We start from the raw sequence: 17,245 nt of genomic DNA on the forward strand, positions 1-17,245 counted from the left end.
TATATCGTCTTAATCACTGAGTTTATAAATAAACACCTTTCATTATCTTGCAAACAGTAGTGCCCATTCTAGAGTGTTTAGGGGAAATGGTTCATAACTTTTCTAATATATGGAAAGTATTTATTATGTAAGTCCTTCTCACTCTCTAACTATGTCTCTTGGGAGAATTCAAAAATCACTTCCTTTACCAAAGCTTGAGAAATATATTAGTAACGGAAGTCCCAGCTTCCTTGATGAGCTCTGTGTAGCTTGATAAGCTCCATGTGGCTAGAAGGCAAAGAAAAACAGCAAACACTGGTGCCATCAAAATGGGTTCCCTGAATTTAGTGGGAGTGACTGGATCTTGGGTAACAGAGACCAAATGGTAGCAATTAACTTCCAGAGACAAAGTAGACATGTTTAGCATAATGGGTAGTGGAGCAATAAACAAAATGGTTTGACCTGCAGAGATCACTGACACTGGCTAAATGATCACGGTGTTCCTAGAACCAAAATCAATGGGCAGCATAGTTAAGTTTTACTTGGTTTGTATAAGTAGAAAAGTCCTGGGTCTGATTACCAGAAGTGGGACTTAAGTAAACAAAAAAGGAAGAACTAATCCTCAAATACTTCTCAGACTTGAGCTAATTCACAGACTTAGGGACCTGTGAATAAAGAGGATGGGTCTCTGTTAGCAATCCTGACAAAATACCAAAAAATACTGTAAATCTTCCTCCTAACCTTCCTCAAACAAACATGCAACCATCTAACAGGGTAACTGTACTGGGGGGGAGGAATTAACTACACTTATCAGGGACAACTGGACACTGGATCTGAACTGCCATTAATTTAGGGAGACCTAAAATGTGCTACTGTTCAATACTCAGGGTAGGAGTTTACAGAGGTCAGGTAATTAACTGAATTTGAGCTTAAGCCTCTCTCTAGTGGGTCCAGTAGGTACCTGAACCCACCCCATAGTTATTTTCCCAGTTTGGAACACATAGTTAGAAAGGACAAATGTAGCAACTGGCACAATGTCCACAGTGGTTACCTGAACTATAGAGGGATATTACAGAGGAAAACCAAGTGGAAAAGCCAAGAGGAAATCACTGGTACTTTTACCTACCAAAATACAAATTGAAAGTAATGCCACACTCCTGGCAAGACTGTAGAGATTAGTGCCTTTTAAAGGACTGAAAGATGAAGGCATGGTGATTCCTATCACATCAGCATTCAACTCACCTAACTGGGCTGCTACAGAATACAGATAGATCTTACAGAATGACAGTGAATTAATCAGTATGACTCCAACTGCTGCTGCAATTAAATATGTAGTTTCATTGTGAAACAAATCAACACATTTTCTGGCAACTGGAATGAAGATATTCATTCTACCCCTTTAGTAAAGATCACCAAGACCAGTTTTTTTCATCTAGCAGGACCAGCAATGTACCTTTGTTGCCGCCCTACCACAGAGCTATATCAACTCTGGCTCTCTATCACAATCTAGTATGTAGAAATCTTGATCAACTCTCCATTACCGAAGATCTCACATGCTCTATTTCATTTTCTACTAAATTGATGGCATTGTTCTAAATGGACCTGATGAACAGAAAGTAGCAACTACTCAAATTCAAGATGTATACAGCATTTCACAGGTCCTTATAAGTGGATCATAGTGTAAACTTTTAGGAGTTAGAAGCAAAGCAAGCCATCCACTACAGATAACTATTCTTTTGAAAATGAGCTTTGGACTTGCTACTGGTCCTCAGCAGATACTGAATACATGGCCAACAATTCACCACGTGACTAGAGGTTGCCCATCATAAAATGGTTACTGTGTGGTCTACCAATCCATAAATGTTGGCATAGACAATAGCACTCTATCATCAAATGAAAGTGGTGTATAAGTCCTGAAGGCACAAGTAAGTTGTATGAGCAAGTAGCCCAGATTCCCATGGGCCCTATTCCTGTTACATTGCTTCCTCTCTCTTAACCCACACCATGGATGCATGGAGTGTTCTCTATGACCAGCTGACAAATAGAAAAAAAAAATGGGCTTGGTTTATGGACGGTTCTATATGATATGCTGACATGATTCAAAAACAGGCAGCTGCAAGCAGCACTACAGCCCCACTCAAGGGTGGCTCTGGAGAACAGTGGTAAAAAGATTCCTCCTAGTGAGCAGAACTTCGAGTAGTGGATGTGACTATCATTCTTCCTAGAATGAGAGATGACCAAAGATACAAATATACACCAGTTCATGTGTGGTGTCTAACTGTTTAGCTGAATGGTCAGGGACTTGGAAAGAATGTGAATAGAAAATTGGTAACAAGGTTGTCTGGGGAAGAATATGTGGACAGACTTCTTCAAATGGGCACTGTGCCCAGATAAACTTCAGTAGATAAGGATCTTAATAATCAGGAGGGCAAGATGGAGTATTTTATGGATATCAACCAATGTTTTTTCCTAGCCATCTTTGTCTCCTCAAAATTGAACAAAAAGAGTCATAGCAGCAAGGATAGAGGAAATATACAGGCTCAGCAATATGAACTTCCATTCACCAAGGCTGATTGGGTTACAACTCCTATTGAGTTCCAAATTCACCAACAGCAAAAACAAACACTGAGCCCATGATATGACACCATTCTCTGGGGGGATCAGATAGCAACTTGGTGGGAGGTTGATCACACTGAGTAACTTTCATCATGGAATGTGCAATGCTTTATTCTTACTAAGATAGACACTTACTCTGAATACAGATTTTCCTTCCCTAACCATACGTTTCTGACCAAACCCCCATCCATGTATATACAAAATACTTTAATTCACCATCATGTATTCCAAATGGCATTGCTTCTGATCAGAGAATGCATTTTACAACAAATGAAGTATGGAAATAAGATTGTTTCCATAGGATTCACTGGTCTTACTATGTTTCTCATCACAAAAACACAAACACTGTATGATTCCACTTAATATAAGGTATCTAAAGCGGTCAAATTCATAGAAAAGAAAGTAGAATGGAGGTTACCAGGGACAAGGAGGAAGGAGAAAGGGGGATGTGATGGTGAATTTTTTATCAACCTGACTAGGTCACTGGGTGCCCAAATATGTGGTTAAACACTCTTTCTGGGTTATGTCTGTGAGGGAGGTTAATATCTGAATTGGCAGATTGCCCTCCCTAACTTGAGTGGGCTTCATCCAATCTGTTGAAGGTCTGAAGAGAATAAAAACCTGAATAAGAAAGAATGCTTATTCTCTGCCTTGCTGTCTTTGAGCTGCAACATCAATCTTCTCTTGCTTTCAGGCTCAGACTCCTAACAGAGCTTACATCATCAGCTCTCCTAGTTCTCAGGACTTCAAACTCAGACTAGAACCATACCATAGCTCTCCTGGATAATAGACCCTCCTGGAATACAGGTGTGGACCACCTCACCAGGGATGGAACCATATAGCTGATATGCTTGCTGACAGCAAAGCAATAGGGTATAGGTAGTAAAGGAAGTTAAAAATACCAGTTACATGTGACCAGACAGAAAAAGAAGGACTCAGTACAGAGTATAGACAGCCTCAACTTACAATGATTCAACTTAAGATTTCTCAACTTTACAATAGCGCAAAAACAATACACATTCAATATGCTCCTCGACTTACAATGGGTTTATCTGACCTTACTTTCCCAGCTCCTCCCACAATTGCATAAGGTCAAATTCTTAATAAGTTCCTTATTCAAAAATACTATAGTGGTTCTGACTACCCAATCAAACTCCAGCTTTACATGTTTCTATCTTATAATACACACTTGATCTTCACAGTTACTTCCTATATTCATAATTCTTAATATTCTATGATTAAAATGGAAAAAAAACTGTCTACAATTTCTCCTAAAGAGAAATAATAAGAACAAGCCTAGTAAAGGCAAAATGTAATTAAACCTATCATAACAAATATGATAATGTGAAACAGGATATGAACTGAGAAATAAAAATTGAAAATTCAAACTGATATAGGTCAAAGACTTATAGAACTCAGAAAAGAAGTGTACAAGATGAAGAATTCAAAGTGAATTTTTAAAAACATTCAATTTTAAAGAAAATCAGAAGTCAAGCCTTAATCAAGTCTTCAATTCTGTACTGTCCAATCTGTGGACAGTAAAATTTATTTAACAGTGATTATTTATATTCATATTTAAATTATTTAAAATTAAATTTTCAATTCCTTAGTCACGATAGTCATATTTCAAGCACTTAAGAGCCACATGTGGCTAGAGTCTACTATATTAGAACAAAAGATATGGAGCATTTCCATTACTGCAGATTCCATTATCAATTTAGAGGAAATCTACAGAACAAAAAAACATGTTAAACTATACAGTGGGATGCAATCCGAAAAATGCAGGCTGTGAAACTAGAACAAATGGAACAGTTTTTTTAACAAATAAATTTCAAACAAAACGATAAACAAAAGGAGACAGAAGGCCAGGTACGGTGGCTCAAACCTGTAATTTCGGCACTTTGGGAGGCCGAGGCAGGTGGATCGCCTGAGGTCAGGAGTTCAAGACCAGCCTGGTCAACATGGCAAAACCCCATCTCTACTAAATAATACAAAAATTAGCTGTACGTCTTGGTGCACACCTGTAGTCTCAGGTACTTGGGAGGCTGAGGCAGGAGAATCGCTTGAACCTGGGAGGCAAAGGTTGCAGTGAGCCGAAATTGCACCACCGTACTCCAGCCTGGACAACAGAGTGAGACTCCATTTCAAAAAAAAGAAAGAGGGTCAGGCACGGTGGCTCACGCCTGTAATCCCACCATTTTGGGAGGCCAAGGCAGGTGGATCACGAGGTCAAGAGATGGAGACATCCTGGCTAACACGGTGAAACCCCGTCTACTAAAAGTACAAAAAAAATTAGCCAGGCCTGGTGGCCGGCACCTTTAGTCCCAGCTACTTGGGAGGCTGAGGCAGCCGAGTGGCATGAACCTGGGAGGCAGAGCTTGCAGTGAGCCGAGATGGCACTACTCCTGCCTGGGCAACAGAGTGAGACTCCATCTCAAAAAAGAGAGACAGACAGACAGACAGAAGAGGAGAGGAACCTACAGATTTTTTAAAGTCACCCAATCATAATATCTAGACCTTCTCTGCGTACTAATTTAAACAAACTGATATTATATGAGATATACAACAAAATTTGAATTTTATGATACTAAGAAATTTTTAACTTTTTACATATGATAATGATCTTGTATTTATATTTTTAAAAAGACTTCATTTTTTAGAGAGTCAAACTTAAATATTTATGAATAAAATTAAACATATCTGGGATATGTTTTCAATATAATACAGCAGATATCTGTATTATACAGATATATAATATAGAAATATCTGGGATATGCTTTCAATATAATACAGCAGAGGGGAAGTATGTGAAACAAGATTGGTTCTTAAGTTGATAAATGTTGATCTGAGTGGCGAGGGCAAGAGATTTTGTTATACTATTCTGCCTCCTTTTGTACATATCTGAAATTTTTCTTAAAAAAAGATATGCAATTAATTACTGGATGAATTTGAAGGAAAAGAGATCATAGGAGGATCTTATCTTTTTTAAAGCAAACTTTATTGAGGTTTCTCTTGGGAGGAAAAAAACATGTTCATTTTACATATTTCTGCTCTTATAAGTAACATGTGTTTTTCCTTTATTCTTATAATTTTAAAAATTTCAAAAATATATTTAAACGCAGGTGTTATTTGATGATGCTTCCCTGTAAAGCAGTGATCTCATCTGGCATGCTACAATCTTTTTTATCTCAAACAAGTGTTTTTGAATTATGTCTTCAATTATTACATTTGTTTCATTTACTCTAGTTTTCGCCTTAGAAAGATGTACAATCTTTTCATTGGTACTCCATATTATCATCTTTTCCCTTTGTTTTTCTTTCCTTATCTGTTTTAACTCTTTTTTTCCTCTGCATTTTATCTGTGTTCTTTTTTCTACATTTTGTCCTCCAAATCACCAATCTAAAATGTTAATTGTAGATTGTAGATTTTCTAATGTCAATTCTGTCATAGCTATTCACAATTTTTAAATTTACTATCCTATTTTTAGTTTCCTTAGATTCCTTCCTTCTGTCATTCTTCTACCTGTTAATCTTATTTGGGTTTTTTCGGAGTAGGAGGAGAATTAATCTTTTTCTATTTCAGCCTATTCTTTCTTTATTAATCCCATTTGAAAAAGGTCATTTCTTTTTGTAGCCTACTGTGGATGCCAAATAGCTTCCAAATTTTATTCTGATTTCCATGGTGAATCATTTCACCACTCTGTTCTAAATGTAGCAGGTACTGTTCCTTTCTCCTTGTTTTGTGGTGCTTAGTTTTTCAAAAATTCTATTTAGTTTTCCTTAATTTTTAAATGAAAAAAAGAGTAAAACCTAACCATATTTAGAAAGTTTGAAAAAAGACTGTATGTATAAACTCTCCAAAGCTCCACTCTGAATCAATTACATGGTGATAAAACCCCCTCTAAGATCAATATCTGAAGCTACATGAATGTACACAGTTCCTATTTTATTTTTCGGCAAGTAGCAATCCCTGAATTTAGGTGGTATCATCTCCCAATCCACTCCCTGGACTTCTGGCACATACAGTTAGATAGACTATAGGGAAAATTTTATCTCTAGTATGAACTGCTACCAATTTTTTTTGTCTTGATTCCTAGAGACAATACAAAGGAGACTTCTCAGAACTTTACCTCCAATCCCTGGGTCATTCCTGGCTGGCTGTATTCTGAGAGTTACAAGTCACAAGGAGATGGTATAGGAGTTGAAAGAAAGGTAAAATACTCTTACTGCCTCAGAAAGCAGCACCTACACAGCAGAAAGATAACTTCCCAATTTTATAGTTGGTACAGACCCTCCATTTTCAAAAGTGGGAGGATACCGTGGCAGGAGAACAAAATGTCTGTCTACTGTCATAGGATAAGTCAAAGGGAAGTTGATTGTACTTTCATTCCAGTTCTACTGACTATGTATTATATATACTCTCCCCCAAGGGAGGGTGAATATTTATTTGATTTCCAGTATTACTGTGTGTTTTCAACATTCCTGTGCATTCATTAGTATGAAAGTGTGGAGCTGTTTTATAGGAGGCTACCAGGCTGCTGACACTTTAAACTTGATTGTTTTACAAATCATAAATAACAATGTAGGCACGAAGCAATGCTTAATAATCAGTATTTTGGGGGTGCAGTGGCTCATGCCTGTAATCCCAACACTTTGGGAGGCCAAGACGGGGAGATCACCTGGGGTCAGGAGTTCAAGACCAGCCTGGCCAACATGGTGAAATCCCATCTCTACTAAAATTACAAATATTAGCCAGGTGTAGTGCTGGATGCCTGTAATCCCAGCTACTTGGGAGGTTGAGGCTGGAGAATTGCTTAAACCCAGGAGGTGGGGGCCAAGATCATGCCACTGCACTTCAGCCTGGGTGACAGAGCAAGGCTCCATCTCAAAATAATAATAATATTAATAATCAGTATTTTTTAATTATCTGAATGTTTTCTTTATACAATACTATACTCTCTACAAAAATTTAAAACTTAAAGAGAAATAAGGATAACTATAAAAACAAGATAAAACACAATGAACTGTTTCAGTTCAGTCATTTAAAATTCACGTATCCAGAAAAAGTAGGAAAGAGGGAGAATAATAGTATGTTTTTAAACTTTGGGATGAATAATAACACCCCATTTCTAGGAAAGCCTATGAAGTTGAGATACAACTGTAAAGTAAGGAAGGGAGAAAGTAGATAAATAATAAGAAGGCAGAAAATCCAAAGAGAAGAGAACAAGAAGACTACAAAAGATGGCTGGAAATGAGTAGCAATTAGCACAAAGTTAAATGGCATAGTCTCACTTTATTCCAACTATCAACTATCTTTAACATATCTGAATAGATGAAGCAAAATAGAAATGAGTTTCTATTGTTATCAAATTGTAACCAAAGTAGCTATGCCTGAAACAAAATATTCTGACATTTACAAGCATTCTTTGCATTAAGAAAAGTCAAAAAATATACACTGGCATCTATTAATCATCTCATTACAAAATGTTAGAGTACTCAGTAAAGCTACTCCCTTGGATTTCATAAACTGAAACTATGAGTATAATGAAGTGGGGCAAGTTTGGTTTGTAAACCTCAGTGAATTAGGAGATAAGGGAAGCAAGAGAGAAGAAATCTGCAAATGACAATAGAGGAAACTGTGTGCTGCTCCTATAGCCATCCTCAGCTTTTCAACCACCCATGAGACTCTAGTTAAAAAAGATAACAGCTAAAAGGTTCATAAGAAGAAATAAAAATTCTCAGGAGGATACTAGGTGTAGGCAATATTCCTTTATGAAAGAAGTAAAGGAGGAGAGGTGACAGGAAAAATCCAATTTGTTGTCTTGATTTTCCTAAGAGCACTCCCTGAGACTGCCCAATTCCCGGGTGACATATACATGCCCAAAGGAATCAAATGCTACTGCTTTTATTTCCTGGGATCCTTCAGCCTCTCCAGGTAAAAAGGAAAAGAACACCTCTACAGTATTACAAATGATTTCCTCAAGGAAAGCTAAAGAAGGTTGGAGTCTCAGTGAATGTGAAAGTCAACTACCTTAAAAAAAATTCAAGACTGAGCCACAAGGAAGACTTTCTTTCACGAATCCTAAGAAGAAAAAGTCACATTCTTGATGTTTGCTGACACCCTCAGGCATAGGTGAAACTATCAGAAGAAATATTCACAGCAAAAATACTACATGGGTCTGGGCACAGTGGCTTACACCTATAATCACAGTATTTTGGAAGGCTGGGGTGGGAGGATTGCTTAAACTCAGGAGTTTGAGACCAGCCTGGGCAACATGCTGAAACCCCATCTCTACAAAAAATACAAAATTTAGCCAAGCACGATAGCATGTGCTGTAGTCCCAGCTACTTGGGAGCTGAGGTGGGAGGATCACTTAAGCCCAGAAGGTTGAGACTGCAGTGAACCATGACTGCACCACTGCACTCCAGCCCAACCAACAGAGTGAGATCCTGCCAAGAAAAAAGAAAAGAAAAAAGAAGAGAAGTGAAGAGACAGAAAGACAAAGACAAAAGGAGAGGAGAGGAGAGGAAAGAAAAGACTACATGGGTTCAAAGTAGGAAAGGATTTCCCCCACACATATCCTACTATAAGAATTTCCACCTGAAAAGACATGAGATAGGAGCAACTGTAGTGCTTCAATTTTAGTTGATAGTAGAAAGCAGAAATAGGAAATAAATGTCCCTAATGATAGAGGCAATCAAGATGACATTTCTATGATCCATGAAAGATTATACATCTGTTCCACTCGAGGTCAATCTTCCTGGTGACTCCTTATGGATGCTACCCAAAGAGCTGCTATAATTTAGAAAGAGATTCCATGATCACCTTTATAACTTCAAAACTTAAAACGTAAAATAGACCTTCAACCTGATATTAATTCATTTATATTTTTATTCATATTCAACAAATATTTTTTGAGTGACTGTTTTGTGCCAAGTACTATTCTAGCTGTTTAAAATACACTAATGATTAAAGGAGACAAAGATTCTCATCCTCATGGAACTGAAATATAATAATGAATGTTCCATACACTGTGAGAGAAATGTTTGACTGCAATAGGTGCTACGGGGGAAAAAAGTGGAGCATGCAAGGGAGAGACATAGTGAGCCCAAATAACATAGGAATGGGCAATAAGCAAACTTCATGGAGAAGGTGAGATCTGAGCACAGGCCTAAGGAAGACAAGAAAGAGAGCTAAGTAGATACACTAGGTAAAAAGCTTTCTGGGTAGAAGGAACAGTCAGTACAAAGGCATCTAAGGCAAGAGCACGCTTGGCGTATTCAAGAAATGGCAAGAGGCTAGAGAGGCTCAAACACAGGGAAGCAGGGGAGAGTAGTGGGAGGTGAGGCCAAAGAAGCAATGAAAAACAAGCAAGCCATTGATACCACTTTGGCTTCTAAGTAAAGCACAGGACCCTACAAGGTTTAGAGCAAAGAAATGACACACTCTAACTTAAGTTTTTTGTTGTTGTTTCCGTCCAGCTTTAAGGAAGTGTAACTGCCAGAAAAGATTATATACATTCAAGGTGCAAAACTTGATTATTTGATATCCATATACACTATGAAATGACTACCACAACCAAGTTAATTAACATGTCCATCACCACACTTGGTTATCTACTTATTAAACAAGTATTATGTTTACTTTCAAGTCTAATGCATAGTCAATGGGACTATGCATTAAACTATATAGCTTCTGCCCAGCAAAGGAAACAATCAACAGAGTGAAGAGACAACCTGTAGAATGGGAGAAAATATTTACAAACTATTCATCAAACAAGGGACTAATATCCAGAATACACAAGGAACTGAAACAATTCAACAGCGAAAAAAAAAAAAAAAAAAAAAAAAAAACCCAAATGATCCCAATAAAAAGTAGGCAAAGGACATAAGTAGACATTTCTCAAAAAAAGACATACAAATGGCAAACAAGTATATTTTAAAATGCTCAACATCACAAATCAGGGAAATGCAAATCAAAGGGACAATGAGATATCATCTCACCACAGTTAGAATGGCTAGTAGCAAAAAGACAAAAAAAAAAAAATAACAAATGATGGGGAGGATGTGGATAAAAGAGAACTCTTATATACTGTTGGTGGGAATGTAAATTAGTACAGCTATTATGAAAAACAGTATGGCGATTTCTCAAAAAACTAAAAATAAGCCAGGCACAGTGGCATGCACCTGTATGTAATCCCAGCTACTCAAGAGGATGAAGTGGGAGGACTGCTTGAAACCAAGAGTTCAAGACTAGCCTGGGCAACATCCCAAGAGTCTATCACCTTAAAAAAAAATCTGAAAACAAAGCTACCATATGATCCAGCAATCCCACCACTGATACTTATCCAAAGGAAAAAAAATCAGTATATCAAAGGGATACCTGCACTGTCATATGTATTAGAGTACTATTCACATAACCAAGATATAGAATCAACCTAAGTGTCCAATAATGGATAAACGGATAAAGAAAATATGGTATAAGCCAGATGCTACCATACCTAAAGTCCTAGCTAAAGTCCTCCTGGCTGAGGCAGGAGGACTGTTTGAGCCCAGGAGTTCTAGGCTATCCTGAGCAACACAGCAACACACTGTCTCTAAAAAAATAAAGAGTATGTGATGTCTGTGTGTATATATATACATATACACCCACATACAGGCACATAATGGAATACTATCCAGCCATAAAAAGAATGAAATCCTGTCATTTGTAGCAACGTAAATAAAACTGGAGGTCATTATGTTAAGTTAAATAAGCCAGGCACTGAAAGACAAATATCCTATGTTCTCACTCACATGTGAGAGCTAAAAAAGCAGATCTCACAGGGGTAGAGTAGAATGGTGGTTACTAGTGGTAGTGGGGAGGGTGTTATTGAAGAGAGGTAGATTAATGGGTATAAACATATAGCTAGATAGAAGACATAAGTTCTAGAGTTCAATAGCACAGTAGGGTGACTACAGTTAACAACAATATATTTTATATTTCAAAATAGCCAGAAGATTTGAAATGTTCCCAATAGAAAGAAATGCTAAATATTCAAGGTGACCAGTATCTTAAATACCCTGATTTGATGATTACACATATTTTATGCATGTATCAAAATATCACATGCCTCATAAATGTGTATATAAGTATGTAAAATCATTATGTATCCACTTTTTAGGTAACAAAAAAGAAATTGCCATGGCTAACCCAACCTTCAGCCACCACCACCCTGATCAGTCAGCAGCCATCAACATCAAGGCAAGACTCTCCACTAGCAAAAAGGTTATGACTCACAGAAGGCTCAGATGATCCTTAGCATTTTTTGGCAATAAAGCAAATTAAGGTATGTGCATTTTTTGACATAATGCTCCCACAACTTAATGAACTACATTATAGTATAAACATAACATTTAAACATACTGAGAAGCCAAAAAATTCGTGACTCACTTTCTTCCTTATGTAACAAAAACCCAGTCTGAGTGGAAACAGAGTCCAGTATAAAGGCACAGAGCTGTTTTATACAAGCCAATAGGAAGAATGAAACCAGGTCCCACGCAGTTATGTAAATCAATCTGGATGTAGACTAAACACTCAGAAGGGGTCATCAGCAAGATAATTTAATGAAGAGACTACAGAAATGTGTACAGGTTAACAGATCCCAAAAGGTATGATGAGGCATCAAGAGCAAGCAAGAGTAGAAAATGAATATTATGTCTTAGCTAAAAGGTCAAGTGGAGAGAATGTCACCATAGTCCAACAAGAGCCACAGCCATGAGAGAGGACCCACCCAACAGGCACTGTGGCTGCTGAAAAATGAAACCACTGCCAAAAATGCAGTGGAGCAGAGGAAGCAGAGGAAATAAATATCTTGACTGCTTTCTTCTCTCATTCCCTTAATCTCCTGTGGGTGCACCTACTGTCTAAACCCAACCAGAAGCCAGAAGGCAAAGGAGCACAGATCCACAGAAGTCAGCCTCCCAAGGCACACAGCAAAACGGAGAAGAGGAGGATGGATCAGTGAGGGAAGAAGGGTGCAAAAGAGAGAAAAACCAGCACAAAATGGAAACATGTTATCACTCTGTAACAATCCAAAAATCACTAATTCATGTGCATGGTCTTTCCCAGGAACACATTCCCTGTAATACACAAAGTATGCATCTATACAGAAAATTAGGAAGATAAAAAAAGGATGGTTAATAAAAGAATAAAAATAAAAATTTAAATAGAAAACTCTGTACGCTTAGTAATAACTTATGAGTTGCTTTGTTACCAACTATTTTACTTTAAAACTCAAACGAGACATGACCACATTATTCTTAGCTTTTCTAATTCAACTCTGAAGAAATATTTAAAATAATATTGAGGCATATGATATACTGTGACAATATTTAACAATTTTTAAAGATCCTAACACCATTAAACACCATTGATACATCTCAATAATAAAAAAGTACCAGTGCAAAGGAAAATTTTCTCCTCCAAAGCTGTAATAAATATAATTGAAACTGGATACCTACACCTATTTTTATGACACTTTTATATCCTTTGATTTGTCCATGATAACAAATTATGATAGAGTAATGCTTTTGGGAAAAGTTTACATAAAAACAAAGATAGTTACACATTAATTTCATAAAAGCTAAAAACATAGAGACTTAAAACATAGACAATAGCAAAGCACACTACATTTCTAATAGCTTACCAACTGAGACATCTACAGATCCAGAAGGTAAAATACGAGCCTTGATGAGGTCCTTCCAAGTTTTCAAGGGCAAAAACTTCCTGAACTGAAGAGTTATCTAAAGAACTTATTTGCCAAATTGCTGTTAGATTCCTTTTAAAAAATGTTTTTTTAAAAAACAGTCCTGCAGCTCAATTTTTAAGAGTGAGAAATTTAATTTTATGTGCCTTTTGAAGAACAGAATTGTGTTAGAAGACCACCAAATAATTCAAGGCTGACAGTAGGGCAAAAGAAAACTGAGGTAGAAAAGTATTTATGTCAAAGCTACTATAGCACACATAATAACATAAACACAAAACACTAAGAAAGTGGAAATAGTGAACAGAATTCATTAGGCAACCATTGCTTTTGCTAGTTCTCAAAATATGTCTACCTAATTAATATATAATTTTATAGCTCTTTATCACATGAAGTGGGCTAATAACTACAACTAAAATATTTCACCTAAGCATTCTTATCTGGACAGTACATGTATATGGCAGTAGGAAATGAAAACCAGCTTAGAAAACTGGTTTGGAAAGTATAGAACATGCGCTATGCTACAGCCTGTGTCCTGCATAACCTTTTAAATGCATGACCTTTAAGTTGCTGAAGGTTGCCTCAGAATTTGGCTCAGTTTGATCGAAACATCTGTTCCCCTTGCAGGTATACTGTAAGGACTTTTTTCTCAGTTGGATTCAGAACACAGCAAGTGAGCCCTTGTCTGTCCAATCACACAGACCCCAACACTTGTAAATCAAGTTCTGGGAGGACAACAGCAGGTCCACATTCCGTCACCCTTTCTCAGCCAGCTAGGCCAACTGACTGCTGTGAGAACTGCTCTTATCATGTCATCAAATCAAAACATGTTGAGATGAGGGACTATAAGAGGCATCTGCAGAATTCCCAAAATGTAGTGACTTTGGAACATTGACAGATGCATCTGTCATTTTATACCTTCAACTAACCTGATGTCCACTGGCCCGACACAGTAAAGCTGTCCAAGATCGATTCCAATTCTTTCACGTTATTTTCACATGTCTCTACTAGGAAGGCCTGGTGCTTCTTAGCCTTTTAATTAAGAAAAAAATTACACATAATAAGGTCACGTATTATAAGAGGGGCAGATTTTTAGTGTGAACATATGTAACACAATTAAGTATAAACAAGATAATGATTCCATTCAAATATACTATTAATAAACCATCTTTCTCTCTTAATCCTACCTTTTACTTGGCTTAAGGTAACACTGTACAAGGTCTTATTAACAATTTACTGAGGAGTTAGTGCTGGCACTATTCTAAGTGTTTTATATACAGTGATTCATTTTATCCTCACAATAACCCTATCATGGAAAGGCTATTATTATCCCAATGTTTGAGATAAGAAAACTGAGACAGAGGAATTATGGAACACTTAAAAAATCATGACTACAGTCATAAGGCAAGTTTCCAGATGGCAGTCAAAAGCGAAGACAGTTAAGACCAATTTGAAGTTACTGCAGTAATCAAGTGATAGTAGCTTGGTCTAGGGTATTGACAGTGAAAGGAGAGAAGGGGTAGGGAATGGAAGCAGTGGACAGAGACTTAGAAGGTAGAATGGCCAGACTTTAGTAAAATTGCATTGGGTTAGACCACAGATTGGACCAGACTGAACTGGATTGGATTGGATGAGGATAAGGGAAGTACTGAGAAAAAGAAGAGTTGACACTGATTCCAAGGTTTTAAGTTAGATGAACTGGGTGGATTTCAGTAGTTGAATCAGAATAATGATGGTAGAGGGGGTCTTGTTTTGGCTATTTTTGTTTGTTTACTTGCTTGCTTCTTTTTGGCAGGAGGTATCAATCATTCATTTTGTTTTAACCATATTCCACTAGAGATATCTAAGACACTCTGCACCAGCACAATGCCTGTCAAGTAACAGGTCCCAAATAAATATATTTGAATGAACAAATGACAAATAAAGTAGAAAAGTATGGGAGATGGCTGAATATAATTGGCGTAAATGTTAGAAGTAGGGTCAGGTATAGGTTTGGGAATCATCTATAGATACTGTCTGAAACTTGCCTTAAAGTGTTTGATGGGAAATGAAAAGAGCCTAGGACAAGTCTTACGGAACTCCAGCAATTTAATAGATAGAAAAGAAGTCAGCAAACAACACTAAAAAAAGAAAAAAATAGAAGGAGATAATGTCATGAAAACCAAGATGTGGGAACATTTCAACAAGTTCAAGAAGAAAGTTGTCAATCATGCCAATTCAAGCAAAATGGAGACTAAAAACTGTATCCTGGGGTTGGAGGTAATTGGTGACCGTGGTGAAATGTTTCACTGTGTTATAATAATTACAACACAGACTGGAATAAGTTAAAGGAGTAAGCCTGAATTTTTTTCTTGACTGAGAGATGAGTAAATAGAAACAGGAAGTTTAGACAACTCTTTCTTGTTAAGAAGGAAGGTGAGATAAAGGGCAGTAGTTGGAAAGGAGGGAAGGGTCAGAGATGAGTTTTGTCTTTATTTAATATATGAGAAACTTAAGCACATTTAAAAGTTGATGTGAAAGGTATGTTTATAGATACAGAAAAAAATGGAAGAATAGATATTATAAGACAAACTTACATCCTTAAAATATGTAAAATTAATTGATGTTTGTTTAGATGTCAGCTCAATTATCACTTCCTCAGAAAAACTGTCCTTTACCTACCTGACTATATCAATTCTCTCTCCATCACATTCACCTCAGCACTTATCACAATTATGATTCACTTTTATTTGAGTTGGTCTTTTATTAATGTGTCCATCTCATAGAATTTAAGCTTCATGAAGGGAGTAAATGTCTTTGTTTTTTTTTTTTTTTTTTTGTCCTCACCAGTGTATCCCCAGTGTTTCCCCTAAGCAATACCTAGTTTCTAAAATAAGTGTTAAGTAGTTAAATTAATTATAGCATGTTATCAGCAGAAAAATCAATTAGGACTCATCCACACAGACTTTAAATAGGAGGACGCTCTTCATCAATGAAAAGATCTAAGTTATCTTGTTCAGCTAAAAATAAAAACGGAAGTAGGTTGACAATATGCTTAATATGCTGCCATATGCGTGAAGTGTGTGTGTGTGTACCTATTTGTAAATGCAGAGAGAATCTCTACAATTTTTTTTTTTTTTTTTTTTTTTGATACGGAGTCTCGTCCTGTCACCCAGGCTGGAGTGCGGTGGCACGATCTCAGCTCACTGCAACCTCCGCCTCCCAGGTTGAAGTGATTCTCTTGCCTCAGCCCCCCAAGTAGCTGGGAGTACAGGTGCCCACTACCATGCCCAACTAATTTTTGTATTTTTAGTAGAGAAGGGGTTTCACCATGTTGACCAGGCTGGTATTCAACTCGTGACCTCAAGTGATCTACCTGCCTCAGCCTCCAAAAGTGCTGGGATTACAGGGGTGAGCCACCAGGCCCGGCCCAGAATCATTTTTAAAAGTAGTCATTATGGTTGTCCCTGAGAAGAGAATCTGGGTGGTTAAGAGAAAGATTTCATTTTTCACTGTAGAACCTTTTTCTATCTTTGAAATCCTGTATCATATGCACCTATTATCTATACATCAAAAAGTTAGATTTTTAAAAAAGAGTAAAAAGTAAATAAGCCAACAAACAAAAAATGACTTGTCTTTTTTTTTTTAGAGACATAGTCTTGCTCTGTCACGCAGGTTATAGTGCAGTGGCACAACCTCGGCTCACTGCAACCTCCATACCCTGGGTTCAAGTGATTCTTGTGCCTCAGCCTCCTGAACACCTGAGACTACAGGTGTGCGCCACCACACCCAGCTAACTTTTGTGTTTTTAGAAGAGACAGGGTTTCACCATATTGGCCAAGCTGGTCTCAAACTCCTGGCCTCAAGTGATCCACCCACCTTGGTCTCCCAAAGTGTTGAGATTACAGGCGTGAGCCACCACACCTG

The 17,245-nt window shown here is 37.3% G+C and overlaps 1 protein-coding gene across 1 annotated transcript in view; it reads right to left on the minus strand.

The window, feature by feature from the left end:
• The window catches only part of CCDC171 (coiled-coil domain containing 171), a 288,764-nt gene that overhangs the window by 149,954 nt on the left and 121,565 nt on the right, over positions 1-17,245 (minus strand). The window contains exon 11 of the mRNA XM_026453886.1: positions 14,269-14,371. Within this exon, the coding sequence (XP_026309671.1) occupies positions 14,269-14,371 (103 nt within the window). The remainder of the gene's footprint in view (positions 1-14,268; positions 14,372-17,245) is intronic.

This window comes from Piliocolobus tephrosceles, chromosome 14, assembly GCF_002776525.5.
Source record: "Piliocolobus tephrosceles isolate RC106 chromosome 14, ASM277652v3, whole genome shotgun sequence".
In the NCBI taxonomy this organism is placed as follows: domain Eukaryota; kingdom Metazoa; phylum Chordata; class Mammalia; order Primates; family Cercopithecidae; genus Piliocolobus; species Piliocolobus tephrosceles.